Consider the following 13,684-nt stretch of genomic DNA (forward strand, 5'->3'; position numbering starts at 1 on the left):
TGTGCAAAACACTCTTTTGTGGAGTGTGTAGCTCCAAAGGGAGTCGAGGTCATCCATCTTATTGGGCAAAAAAAATCTCCTGGATAACACTACGCCCCCACTACCCAACACCCCACAATCCTAAATGCCCCAGCTAGTGCAGCGGGAGGCCAGAAAGAGAAGTGGGAGCGAAGAGATATTAGCAATCTTCGTCAAAGGAAGGAAAGAGCGGAGCAGGAAAGGAGGAAGAGAAAGGGCTGAAACAGAGGAATGACCGTTCCACAGAGTTCAGTTTCACACAGAGCCAGTGGACATGAAAACTACATGAATGAGACGTACACATATAATAGACTGAAATAATCATCTCAGCCAGAGTGAAGGATTCATTGAGGAAAGCAAATATTATACAACAAGTAAAGGAAATTTCTCTGCAGAAGGAAAGGTGGTGTTTGAGGGAGCGGACGACCAACTTTATTACTCTAATGTAAGTCTAGAAGATTTTAGATTTTTATTTGTATTTTTTAGATTGTGTTTGGACTTATGTAAATAGCATAAGTTTCGTGATGTAAATGTCTTTTAGGGTTTTACTTTATATCGTGCCGTCCCTAAAAAACCTTGTCAGTAATATTTGATTTTTCTTTAGATTTTTAAAATCATATTAGAATGATTTCTGAAGGATCATGTTACAGTGAAGACTGGAGTAATGATGCTGAAAATTCAGCTTTGCATCACAGGAATAAACTACATTTTATAATATTTTAAAATGGAAAACAGTTATTTAAAATTGTAATATTTCACAATACCGTATTTGTGATCAAATAAATGCAGTCTTGGTGAGAATAAGAGATTCTTTCAAAAATATTTTTTAAATCCTAATTATTCCAAACTTTTGACTAGTAGTGTATGATTTATTTTATTTTTTTTATGTATGTAAATATGCACATATAAACTGTGGCCTTTAAATCATTCAGGCTTTGGATAAATTGATTGTAAAGGTCTTTCAGTATGAAGCATTAAGGCCTGGTACCTTGGATTCAGATTAAATATATTCTTAATCTAAAAATTGTTTTCAATACACCAGTGATATTGTTTCAATACAAACAGTTGTTTGAACTTATCTCATCAGTTTGTGCTCTGTTCTGTCTTCTGCCATATATACTGACCTTAATTCCCTAAAGACTGTCTATGTCCTGTCAAAACCCCCTTTATATATTCTAGATATTTTGTGGAATTTCCTGATATTCTGTATCTTGAATCAGAATGTAAGATTAGTCATGGTGGTGATTTAATCTTGGCAAATGTACAAATGTTTGCACTACTCACACTTAGGAAAGCATATAGCCTAAAAACTTTAACTAAAATTAAATATTTTAACTAAATTAATAAATAATCAAATAAAACATGCAAATAATTTTACCACCATCACTTTGAATAATACCATGTGCAGAACTAATAAATGTAAAAAAATATAAGTGTAAAGAATAAATTAGTATGTTGTAATTACGGTCACTTACAGGCCATTAAAAACGTCCTCAAGGTCATAGCAAATTGCTCCTTTAAGAATTTAAAAGGTGATTGTATGGGAAAGGTTTTTAAATCAAGATCTCGATAACATCGGAACTATTAATGGAAGCATGATATTATACTTGCATTCACTAAAAATTGAGCCCACTCCAAATAAACAAGATTAAGCAGAGGACTTATTCCTAGAAAGAATAAGCAAGCATGTGACACAATCTAAAACGTTTAGATTGACAGAGAACATGATGATCTGTGCTCTAACATCTGTCCTCAATGCTATACAATAATACTCAATATGTATTATTGATCAAAGGGACTAAACTGCATAAATCAGAGGATAATTAATATTTTCCTGGCATTCACTTGTGAATCTGTAACAAGCAGTTAAAGGGCTATTTATGACCGTTTCTTTAGGATGTTGCTCTTTTGGGGTTCCGCTGTTTTATAGTATTTGTGGTCTGGTCAGCAGTCAGAGTTTCCTGATGAGCTGTTCCAAAGTTATTGTTTAGTATTTTTTGGTCATCCTGGAGATCGGGGTGGGGTCAGCGACTTCATTTCCTGATCTTCAGTGTTAGTTGTCACCGTTTGCTTTCTCTACATTTTACCAGACCTTTTTAGAGGAATACAGTCCACACTTTTCAGTTTCCACCAACCATTGTTTTTCTTTTAAAAGAATATTATTTTTGAATGCAAGTTAAGCTCAATCAATAGCATTTGTGGCACAACGCTGATGAACACAACAATTCTTTTTCACTTGTCCCTCTTTTTCTAAAAAACGAAAAAAAGCAAAAGTTGGGGTTCCAGTTGAGGCACTTACAATAGAAGTGAATTGAGCTAATTTCGTAAACGTTCAACAGCTTTACAGTTCAAATAATACACAAGTTTTAACACAGGAATTAATGTAAGTGATTTCAAAAAAATTAAGCTTCACTTTTAAATCCTTCAAATTCAAAAATGTGCCCCATTTACTTTTAATGTGTCTCAATCTTTTGCTTTTTCCTTCTTTGATCGTAATCAACATTATTTCACAAACAGCTACTGTCCACTGAGCTTAAACTTGTTTTGAACCTGGAATATTCCTTTAATGGTCATTTTATTGCTGATAGCATGACTTAAAAAGCTATTTATCGCTGTATTTTGGCCAATTTACAGAAGCCAATTCACTAGTTTGATTATTTATTAATTTATTTATTTTTTTGCCAGCCAAAAACTAGACTTTCATACCTGAAAGCATGATGAACGGCAAGATGAGTATTTCCCGTAATGGTACCTTGGAGAAACCCGCGTCCCTGCAGACCGCCACGGACCGAGGGGAGCCCGAAACCCCTCACCCGCGCCTCCATCACACCGGCTCCATCTCCTCCAGTACTCCGGCAAACGTGTCCAGCTCATGTGTGGTGGTTCCTCCTCCGTACTCGATAGCAGGCAGTGCGCTGAACGAGTCTCCCCTGGAGCTGAGGGGCTCTCTGGACTGTTGGGCCTGTTCTGTTCTGGTAACAGCACAGAATCTGCTCATCGCCGCGCTCAATGTGGGTCTGGCTGCGTTTATCTTCGGCCTCATCCTCTTGCCTTCGCTCGTCATGGTCGTGTTTGGCTTCCTCTGCCACTCAACGGTAAGTGCGGTTTCTAAGTTACGTAACAAATAAGACAACGTTAATATAAGGTTAATATCCAGTCCAAAATGACCAAATTTACTTGAATTTTTGTATATTAAAAGTGAGAAGGAAAAAAAAAGATTTGAGGTTCGCTTCAAAAGTTTGTGGTCGCTGGTCGGTAAGATTTTTTAATGATTTTGAAAGAAGTGCTGACCTAGTCTGCATTTATTTGATAAAAAAATACTTGAACAACGGTAATATTGTGAAATATTATTACAATTTAAAAGAACTGTTGTCTATTTCTGATATATTTTTAAAATGTGATTTCTTCCTGTGATGGTAAAGCCGTCTTCAGTGTCACGTGATCCTTCAAAACCCATTCTAATATGCTAATTTGCTGCTTAACATTTTTTGGAAACCGTGATACATTTTTCAGGATTGAATGTCTTTACTTTCACTTTTGATCAATTTAATAAATCCTTGAAGTGCTAATTCCCTTAAAAAATCGTACTGACCCCAAATTTGAAAGGTAGTGTATATTTATGATACATTTCGTATTATCCACCCCAAATTTCATCTCTCTCCCTCCAAAAGAAATGAAGACCGCTCAGATTGCTCTAGTGTCACGGCACTGATGATGACTAAACTTCCCAGAGTTCAGTCAAACTAACACAAAACACCTGGGTGAGCAGAGGAAATAAACTCTGTCATGTAATCCTCTCTTTATCATTTCACTGTGACAGTGATACGTTAATCATCTCTAACTGAGCTGCCTCAGTCAACTCACACTTCTTCACCGTATGTGGATGTTTTTATTAATTTTCTTATCGCTGGTCAATGTAATCGTGCTCTTATCTGATCTGACAATATACAGTATATCAGGCACAATTTTACAGTGCTTTCAGTCCCCTCCCTCTCTTGTGAAATCTTCCTAACTAACCCCTTTTCTTGCACTCCTCCCTGTCTGCTCCAAAGGTTCAGCACCACGGTACTTCAGTCTACTGTTCAGATCTCTTGGATGATGGAGGCTGTGTGGCTTTACTGGTGGTGGGGTTCCTGCTGCTGGCTCCGCTCCTGGTTCTGGCTCTGGCCGCTTACTGCAGGATGGCACGCCACCTCCAGCTGGGCCTGTGCTTCATCCCCTACAGCCGTGCTGTCTACAAGAACCTGCCTGCATCACGCCATGGAGGCCTGGGGGGCTGCTGTGGCCAGCAGGGGGCAGGAGAGAGCGAGGGAAAGGGTAGCGTGTGGGTTTGAGCAGTTTAAAAAACCTTACAAAAACCAACCTGGTGAATATAATGTGATTAGACATAGCAATAGGTCACATACAGAGAACCAAATAGTGCCAATATGTCAATACAAGCAGTGCCATGATCTCAGCAGTTTTGTTCAACTGAATTTTTACAAATTGTGCATTTAATTCATTAATGTCAGACTCTTTTTAGCTGTGCTTTTGCTGGGATGTTTTTCAGTCATTTTTAACTGGATCAACCTATAGACCTTAGTCAGGGTAACACCATATTTCATTTTTGACAGGAATGAAAACAAGGCTGTGAGGGATTGAAGTGCAGTGCGTTCAGTGGATTTTACTGTTGTTTAACAGCATAAAGATTTTTCAGCTGACAAAACATCTTTTTCGGTAGACATAAGTTTTGAGAGTTGTGAAAATTACATGATCTAGGATCTTTATACAGTCTGTGGCATTGTAAAGACTATAAGGCTTATGATGCATGGGGTAACTTTTTGAGCAATGTTGCCGGGCAATGTTGCTTGGGCACTTTCCCATTGAGAATAGGCAATACATTTCTATCTGGATACTATCTGTGTCTCACCTGGTTGCCCGTTAACATCAACATTGCCCAAAAAGTTACCCTGTGTATCATCAGCCTAAGTCTATCCCCGCAGCCTTGGTTTCATGTGTTAAATTCAATATGGCATCTATAAAGTCTGTAAGATGATGAAAAAGTGGGGAACTATTTTTAAAAATGAAATTGATATTTTAATGTTGTTCCTTTGTAACATGTGTTTGCATTTTTACTATTGTAGGGATTTTTTGTGTATTTAACATGAATAAGTAACTATCAAGCCATTGTAAAAAATGTTCTTATTGCTGCACAAACACCTCTTACAACTTATAAATTAAATAAAACATTCCCACCACAAATGTATGAAATATCAACTGCGAGTAGTTTGATTTCTCAGACATCAGTGATATCTGTCAGACACTAGGCTACAGGCAAAAAAATCCCTTACAGTAGATTTAATTGCCATTAACGTGATTAATTCATTTATTGAGTGCAATTTATTAAGAAGGTCTGCTAAGACAACTTCTGCTGAAGGAAAAAAAAATGTACCAGGGGCGGATCTACCAAACCATCTGCCACCCGAGATTTATCCCAGTATAAAATATAAATGTACGCATTTTTTTGTACATTTGTACATTAAAATCTGTAAAATTCTTATAGATCTTTAAATCCTTATTTAATTTTTATAGACCCAATAAAACATATTTTCAAGTAGCCAGACATGATGAAATTTGAAATATATTGCTATCCATTTAAAATGAAAAGACAATTTATTTGTCTTTCCCAAGATTATATATTTAAATATAAGATATCTATAAAGTTATGGCTACACATAATTATAGGAAAAAATGCTTCAGATAAAGTTTTGAGCTGCAAATGATAACTTCACATTCATTTGAAATGGATGGACATGCTTTTGTCTAAATGTTGAATATATGTTCACACTTACACCAAATATATTATGATCACATGCCTTATGACAGTAAACATTTTAGAGGAGTATTTTGACCTCTCCTTTAAACAGTAAGAGGGAGTGATTTCTTTTGAAAGTTAGTTGCCATTTTTGACCCCTGTGTTTTGGCTGTAACCAGTTTCATCAAACCCGAACTTTCAGTAATGATTCAAGTTAGACTTTCCTGTAAAAAACGCAGATTCATTTCTGTTAGATCGCTAATCATGGACCATTGTTTTTTTGGACCCCGACGATTGCTGCGTGCTGCCATCATTTGTTTTTAATTATACACTCTTAAAAATAAAGGTGCTTCACGGTCGCCGCGATTTTGCCAAGTAAGACATGTTCCTGGATCAACATCTTTTGTTGATCCTGGATCAACATAACTGTCCAAAAATATAGACTTAACCCAATCCCTACCCCTAAACCTAACACTACCCATAATTTATTCCTAAAAAAAGTGTGAAATGATAGCTGATTAACAAGGGTGTAGAAGCACCTAACCAATTGTAAGCCTAAAACAGATATGTCCTGAACAGTTATCCCTCAACTCTGATTGGTTGATAGGAATGTTGTTCCAGGATCAACAAGGATGTTGATCCAGGAACATGTTGTACTTGGTGAAATCACGGTCACCGTGCTTCAGGATGCCATAGTTTTTTGTTTAAATGGTTCCAAAAAGAACATTTAACATCTGAAGAACCTTTCTGTTTAAAAAAAAAAAAGTTATTTGTGGCGAAAGAAGGTTGTCCAGATCATAAAAAGGTAAGAAAGAGATGGTTCTTTAAAGAACCTTTGACTGAATGGTTCTTTGTGGAACCAAAAATGGTTCTTCTATAGCATCGCTGTGAAGAACCTTTTAAAGCACCTTTATTTTTAAGAGTGTAGTATAGGCCTAGTTGTTGTATAGATGATATAGCCTAGATTATGTATAGATGATTGAATGTTGTTTGCTTTGGTGTTACCACCCGAAAATAATTTTCTAGTTCCGCCCCTGAAATGTACTCAGCCACTTCTGAGGTCAGGAGCTTTTGTTGTGGCTTGCAGGATTAGTTATTTAAAGCCTCAGTCTGTGGAAATTTCCCATGGCATTCCGCGCACGCTCAATCAAAGCTTTAATAGCCTACGCAACCGAGGTAACGGAACAGAGGGGCAGACAGAGTCAGTACAGCATCAGTATCCACCGGGAATGCGACCTGATCACTGCCACAACACGATCTCTATAGGGGCCAGCACGAGCACACACTCATGGAGCCAGAGTTTCAAACGCAGCAGATCCAACAGATCACTGGATAAGACACGCGGCGCCACTTCGTTTCTCTACAGGTTTGACACAAGTTGGCGAATACAATGTTTAAAATGGGCGTGTGTCGTAGGCAAAGATTATGTGTTATAGTTTGGGCAAAACAACTTTTTAATATATATGCATCATGCATAAATGTTTAGTGATCTTGACAAAATAGCTACTACTCACTCTTTTATGACCACTATAATATTGCTACTCTAACGTGCACATTTGTATTATATTTCCTGCTACCTGAACTATAAGTTATATTGCAGATCTACTCTGAATTGTAAGAGTTTATTATTTAGAATTACATTTTTGTTAGCCTACTTGTTGGCTCTAAACAATGTTTGTCACAGATTGCTGGGCTCATGTTTGTCTGGATTTGCACTCATTTGATCTGTGATGTCTCCATGTGCAGCGCGCGCCAAGTCGCTCTATTCTGATTTTCTTAAATGAAGGATTAACCTCCCTTCGGTTGAGTTTTATGTAAGATACTTTTCATAGAACGACAAAGCTTCTTTCTCGCATCTATTGCTCAATCAAGGGATCAGTGAGCACTGGAGTGAAGGGGGTCTTGGCAAGTTTGTCGATGTAAATGATCCCAAAATAGTATCAACTTCTTGCGAAGGATTTGTAGTATTTGTATTTTGGTTAATAAAGCCCACCCATCAATAATTTGAGAAAAATAGCAAGTTTGATATTACAACACAAAGTAACTAAATTCAAAGAAAAAATATGTTTTTATATTGCCACTGCACTAAAGCATGTTATTTAGAAAATTCTAAACTATAGCAAATTTAAATAAATAAATGGATAAATAAATAAAACATATCTATCTATCTATTCATTCATTTAAATTAATTTATAAAAAATTTCCACAGCCTGCATTTCTGTAAACCCCTGGCTATAATAATAATAATAATAATAATTATAGTTATTATATATAATATATATATATTTACAATATTTATTTATTCACAATTTTACCTCTACAGTTAGCCAGATCAAACGTTTCGATGTTGTGCAAACAAACATTTAAAGAATGTGCCATTTCAAAATATTACTTACTCTAAATTTTGAACAATTTTCCAATAGTATTCTTTATTTGTTTGCTTATAGCGGTGTCTGCTAAATAAGTAAATAAATGTAAATATAAATAGAATATTGTAAACTTCCCAATAGTATAAAGAATATTGATTTGTTCATTCATTCATTTTAATTTAATACATTTTGTATTCATTTTAATTTACTTATCTTTGAAAAATATTCTATCTCTGGTTGCTAAATTTGTCAAAACCAGAAATACATTTGCAGCACACTTTATTTTTATTTATACGTCATTTCTTTGTAAATACAATACATTTGTCACATATAGAACATTTTAATGATTTATACATGACAAAATAAATCACTGTCCCATTCTGCTAAATACACGGGTGGTGCTGCTCATTATTTACTTAACAGAAGTGGTCTGTTGTTATCTAGCGGTAAGATTTATATACACTGACTTTGTGACAGATTATGGAGTCAGAGCTGGATGTTCTCGGTCGGTTGTCCCAGCACTCCGAAGTAGGGCAGGGAACACAGCTATGCGTCCAGCTCAAGTGATACAGCAGCGTTACAAGCCTCAGACACGACAGGATTAATCCTCTCAGGATGAATGAGCTCTTTGTTTCTTTGAGCCATTATTAGCAATCTCCCGCCTTCACCTCTCAGCTAACGTTCTGGTCGGAGAAGTGAGATAAGCTTGAAAACAAACACACACACACAATGGCACTGAAAGTCCACGTTCATCAGTCAGTAGATCTTACACTTTATGTTCTCTCTCCAGTCCTCTAGATTGGGTAAACCATGGGTAAGAAAGTCTTGCAGTGTTTTCCTTGGTACAAACGCTGTAAAGACCTGGGTAAAAGCAGGCTGTGCCCTCCTCCACCTGGTAAGTCTCCTTGTTTACCCAATTTTGTCCTGATATGTTGATAATTAAATTATAAATCAAACTATCTTTCAGTACCCGACATTAATTTCCTCTCTCTCTCTCTCTCTCTGCATTCACAGTGCCATCTGTTGAGGTGCAACCTGGCTTCTCTCCGACAGTCTCCTGGGGTTACGACGGAGAGGAAAGCGCCACACGTCCTGTCTATTTTTCCCATAAAGCACGAGTAGTTTATCGCCACCAGATGGAAGGCAATATTATTGACGCCACCTGCTGACCTCTGGGCTTCTTTCCCAGAATCTCTTGCCTTGTACCTGGCTGTAGACGTCCAGTGTAGAGGAGCGTTGTAGGAGCCTGTTCCATCATGTGTAATCAAACTAAATATTTTGTATTTAGTAAAGATGTCACAGTGTTTCCTCTGGTTGCTCCACCCTCTTGCCAGACCATTCACCTGTCTTGTTCTTACTGTGTTGAAATATAATATAATGTTTCAAGGGAGACAGAGTGTGCAGGCCACATGGAATGGAAAAACAGGAACTGAGCTGGATTTTTTAAATACAAATGTAATGTATATGTGTTTTGTCGCGCAAATCTGATCCTGGATGTATGATTGCCTGTTGTTTTTCAGACGACAAACCACAGTTGGTTTTTCAGAGGTTTATGAATGCATTTCAGACAAAAGAAAACATTTTGTACTAATGACTGGAATTATAATATAAAATGTATGTACATTTAGTAATTATCGTGATATATTTTGAGTATAAAAAGTAGTTTGAGTATTGAATAAAATTGTTTAAATATATAAACATGTTTATTTTTAATATTTGTCTCATTTAAATGTGATGAAATGTGTGTAATTGTCATACAAAACAATTCCCTATTTGTACAAAAAGGCTTTATTTTCTTTGTGCAAAATATAAATTCTTATTTATTTTGGCTTGGGAGCAAAATATGAACTAGACATGTTATTGACAGACTTCCCCACTATTTAATTTTCAGTTTGAGGGTGTTTTGCTACATAAATAGATATGCAAAGGACTAAATCAGCCATATAATTCAACTTTAAGACTAATTAGGGCAAAATAAAAGGCAGCTATGGTGTACCCATCTATAATATGTCATGTAAAATAGCAAGTTTGATAACATACGAAAATCTCACCAAACAAAATCATCTGTTTTTATATTGTACTAATGAAATTATTAAATTATATTATCTGGAACATGTTTAATTTGTATAACATATTTTTTTCTACCCACTATAAGAGTAATGTTAGATGTATAATGATATTACGGTTAAAATATGACCCAGACGTGATCTTTACAGTTTAATTTTGGAGTTTGAGGATGTTGAATCAATCATAAAAAAACTGACAGGTGAATATTTCAACTTTTAACTTAAGACTGCATTATTTGTTTAACCTGTCTGGTCAAATAAAAGCCCTCAGACAACAACAACAAATCATAGGCTAATTAATAAAAAATGAATAAATACATAATATAATTTGAAGTGTATTTTTTAATCTATTGTTTGTTTGTAATATTGCACCCTATTGTTCATGAAAATGCAATATGAAGTTAACACTATTCACTGCTGGTCTCATCCTCTATAATGTAATTTTAAATGTATGGACTCTAACTACAGATGCTGTGGATGTTTTGCCACTTTACCATTCTAAAATGTTCTAACTTGGCTGGCTGAGTAGAATTACTGTCATCCGACATTGTGCAATTTAATTTCACTGTATAAACACAAACCCATTACCCAGTCTTCAGATAAGAGATGGCAGAGTGGCCCATTGTCGTCAGGGAGGACACAGAGAGGACAGACAGGATACAGATTTCCTGGTTACCAGACACAGGACAAGAATTAGCTTCATTGTGCCTTTGCAAGTCATTATCCTCTTTAAGTAGGCCTAAGTGACATTGATGGATGTCTCTAAAGCATCTAACGTTGTGATGATATAGGCCTATAAGAGCTTATGTTTCTTATGATTGGATATTTATGCATTTATGATGCATTTATAACGCTGACATGTTACGGAGGTATTTTTTTTTAGAGAACTACAGTAATGAATAGCTATTTTTTAAGCCGAGTCTCTGTAAAAAATGTCAGCCACTAGATGACACTAAACCCATGATTTTTGTTTCAAAGAGTCCTGGGCCCGTATGCAAAAACATATTTTCCTCTTTTCTAGTTACAGCACAAAATAAAAATGAATGAATATACTGTAAGAATACATGTTGAAAAAAATTCAGTGTAATCGATCAATCAGTGTTTCGAAAATCGTCAATAAAACCGCTTGTTTGACTTTATTCTAAAAATATTCTGGCACTAAAACGCTGCAATATTTACTAAATTACTTAATGCAAACACACTCTTGGCACAGCGGCCCAAAACATAAAAAGACAGAAAGAAAAAAAAAAACCTCGCTCATTTTAGTTGTAATTATTTTAATTTCATTTCATTCTCCAGGCCTTTTTTTCAGCAAATTCATTCACAATGTCCTTGGTGTTTAATTTAAGGCTTTGTGTATTCTCAATGGAAAGAATGGCTACTTTCGATAGTCTTTCGATAAAAGATTATTAAAATGAAAGAAAGAGAATTAAAGCAGTGCAGGTGTCGCTGAAGCTAGATGTAACACAGTTGAGCTAGCTACCAACTTCAGTTGTTGTTGTTTTTTATTAATTATAACTTATTATTTTATTTGGACGTGACCATGTAGTATTTATTAATATTTTTAATTGGCTTTTATTTTTACATTTTCAGTTTTCATTATAATTTTGACTTTTTCTTTTTTTTTTTTAGTTAAGTTAAGTTTTGGTAATTTTAGTACATAAATCTATTTATTTCAGTTAGTTTTATTTCATTTTTATTTTAATATTAACATCACATTTATTATTATACAGTAATAATATATATTTTTCAATTTATTTTTTATCTATCTATCAATAAATGTAATAATTATTTAATATTTTAAATATTTATATAATTCATTGATTTAATTTCAGCTTTATTTCAATTGCAGAAAATGATTTAGAAGAATCATTTAAAAATAAATAGTTTTAGTTAACAGTCACATCAATGAAGCAATGGCAGTAAGCTATTCTGTACATAGAAAGAGAGATAGGATAGGTTATTCCTATTATGAATAATGTTATTGTTAACACATTATCAGTTTGGTATGCGCTCATGGTCAGTGTCGATAGTGTATTCTGGACCAAAACCAGGTTTCAGTGAAAGGAAAAGGCCCATCCCAATAATACAACACAGAGGTTATTCCTATTATGAATAATGTTATTGTTAACACATTATCAGTTTGGTATGCGCTCATGGTTCAAGTCAGTGTCGATAGTGTATTCTGGACCAAAACCAGGTTTCAGTGAAAGGAAAAGGCCCATCCCAATAATACAACACAGACTAAAGTTCAATGCAATAATGTGTTATATAAATCCTGTATTAGAAGACATCATAAATTACAAATATATTTTGTGACATCTCTGTGTGTATATGTTAACTTGTATGAAAAATATCTTCACTTTACAACTACAAAATTCAGTTCTGAGTTGACAAGTTTGAAACACACTATAGCTAATCAAAGCACCGGAAATTGGGTGTGTAACTTCCTGAGCATTATATTACAATGCCAAAAAAATACCTCTTAATGTCCAGACTAGTTTTGGGCTGTTGACTAATCACTGTCCATTGCTTTCATCTGGTGTCTTTGCTCTGAAGGTTGATCGTGCTAACATGGATCTGAGTGATCAGATCAGCATGCCTGGTTGTTGATATTGGTCAGTATCTTGTGGTGTGGGGCTTTGTACAGGGCAGTGAAACTACCAGGAGTGAGAACACCACGGCCTTCCTCATCCACATGACCCATCAGGATATAGTTTTGACCTAATGAAGAGATAATAAATCAGTAATTGGCTGATATGTGAGAAATGAATGTGGAATAATGAACAAGGAATCTGACACAGGTTTGTATTTATGTGCATATGTAGCCATATACCTCTGCGCAGCAATGGACATTTCTTGCAGGGCATCAAAAGTTTGACAGACATGGTTTCTCCAGCTTGGGTTATGGTAAGACTACCAGCCTTGTAGGCCTTAATTAAGGACACTGTGGCCTGCATACTTCCACTAGGTCCAGGAGTCAATGCTGTCAGCTTACCGGTGATAACTGACAATAAGAGAGAGAGAGACATTGAAACAAACTGAAATTAAGAATCACTCTTATAGTTCACCGCTTTAAAATGAAATGATATTGTTTTTCTGTATTATATTATATTATATTATATTACATTATGTTATATGATATTATATAGATCAAAATGAACTGAAAGAAAGTGAGTAAATAATGGCAGAATTTAAATTTTTTGCTAAACTGTCTGGGGTCAGTAAGATTTTTTTTTTTTATTATTCAGAAAAGATGCATTAGATCAAATGTGACTGTAAAGACATAAATTATTACACTACAACACATTTGTATTTCAAATCAATTCTGATCTTCTAAACTTTCTACTCATGAAAGAATCCTGAAAAATAAATCAAGGTTTCTACAAAAATAATAAAGGGGTCATATGATGCTGCTAAAAAGAACATTATTTGGT

The 13,684-nt window shown here is 35.1% G+C and overlaps 2 protein-coding genes across 2 annotated transcripts in view; one reads left to right on the forward strand and one right to left on the reverse strand.

Moving 5' to 3' along the window:
* The first annotated feature begins 132 nt into the window (after positions 1 to 132).
* Positions 133 to 5,268, forward strand: LOC107586221 (transmembrane protein 88-like). The gene is made up of 3 exons (XM_016273482.1): positions 133 to 463; positions 2,704 to 3,113; positions 4,071 to 5,268. The coding sequence occupies exons 2-3, from the start codon at positions 2,733 to 2,735 to the stop codon at positions 4,350 to 4,352; spliced, it is 663 nt and encodes a 220-aa protein (XP_016128968.1). The 5' UTR covers positions 133 to 463; positions 2,704 to 2,732; the 3' UTR covers positions 4,353 to 5,268.
* Positions 5,269 to 12,369: 7,101 nt separating this feature from the next.
* pcolcea (procollagen C-endopeptidase enhancer a) overlaps positions 12,370 to 13,684 on the reverse strand; it is a 7,996-nt gene continuing 6,681 nt past the window's right edge. The window contains exons 8-9 of the mRNA XM_016273483.1: positions 13,084 to 13,254; positions 12,370 to 12,971 (exon numbers count right to left, since the gene is read on the reverse strand). Coding sequence (XP_016128969.1) covers positions 12,841 to 12,971; positions 13,084 to 13,254 — 302 coding nt within the window. The 3' untranslated portion in view covers positions 12,370 to 12,840. The remainder of the gene's footprint in view (positions 12,972 to 13,083; positions 13,255 to 13,684) is intronic.

Source organism: Sinocyclocheilus grahami, unplaced genomic scaffold (assembly GCF_001515645.1).
Source record: "Sinocyclocheilus grahami isolate Dianchi unplaced genomic scaffold, SAMN03320097.WGS_v1.1 scaffold78.1, whole genome shotgun sequence".
Taxonomy (NCBI): domain Eukaryota; kingdom Metazoa; phylum Chordata; class Actinopteri; order Cypriniformes; family Cyprinidae; genus Sinocyclocheilus; species Sinocyclocheilus grahami.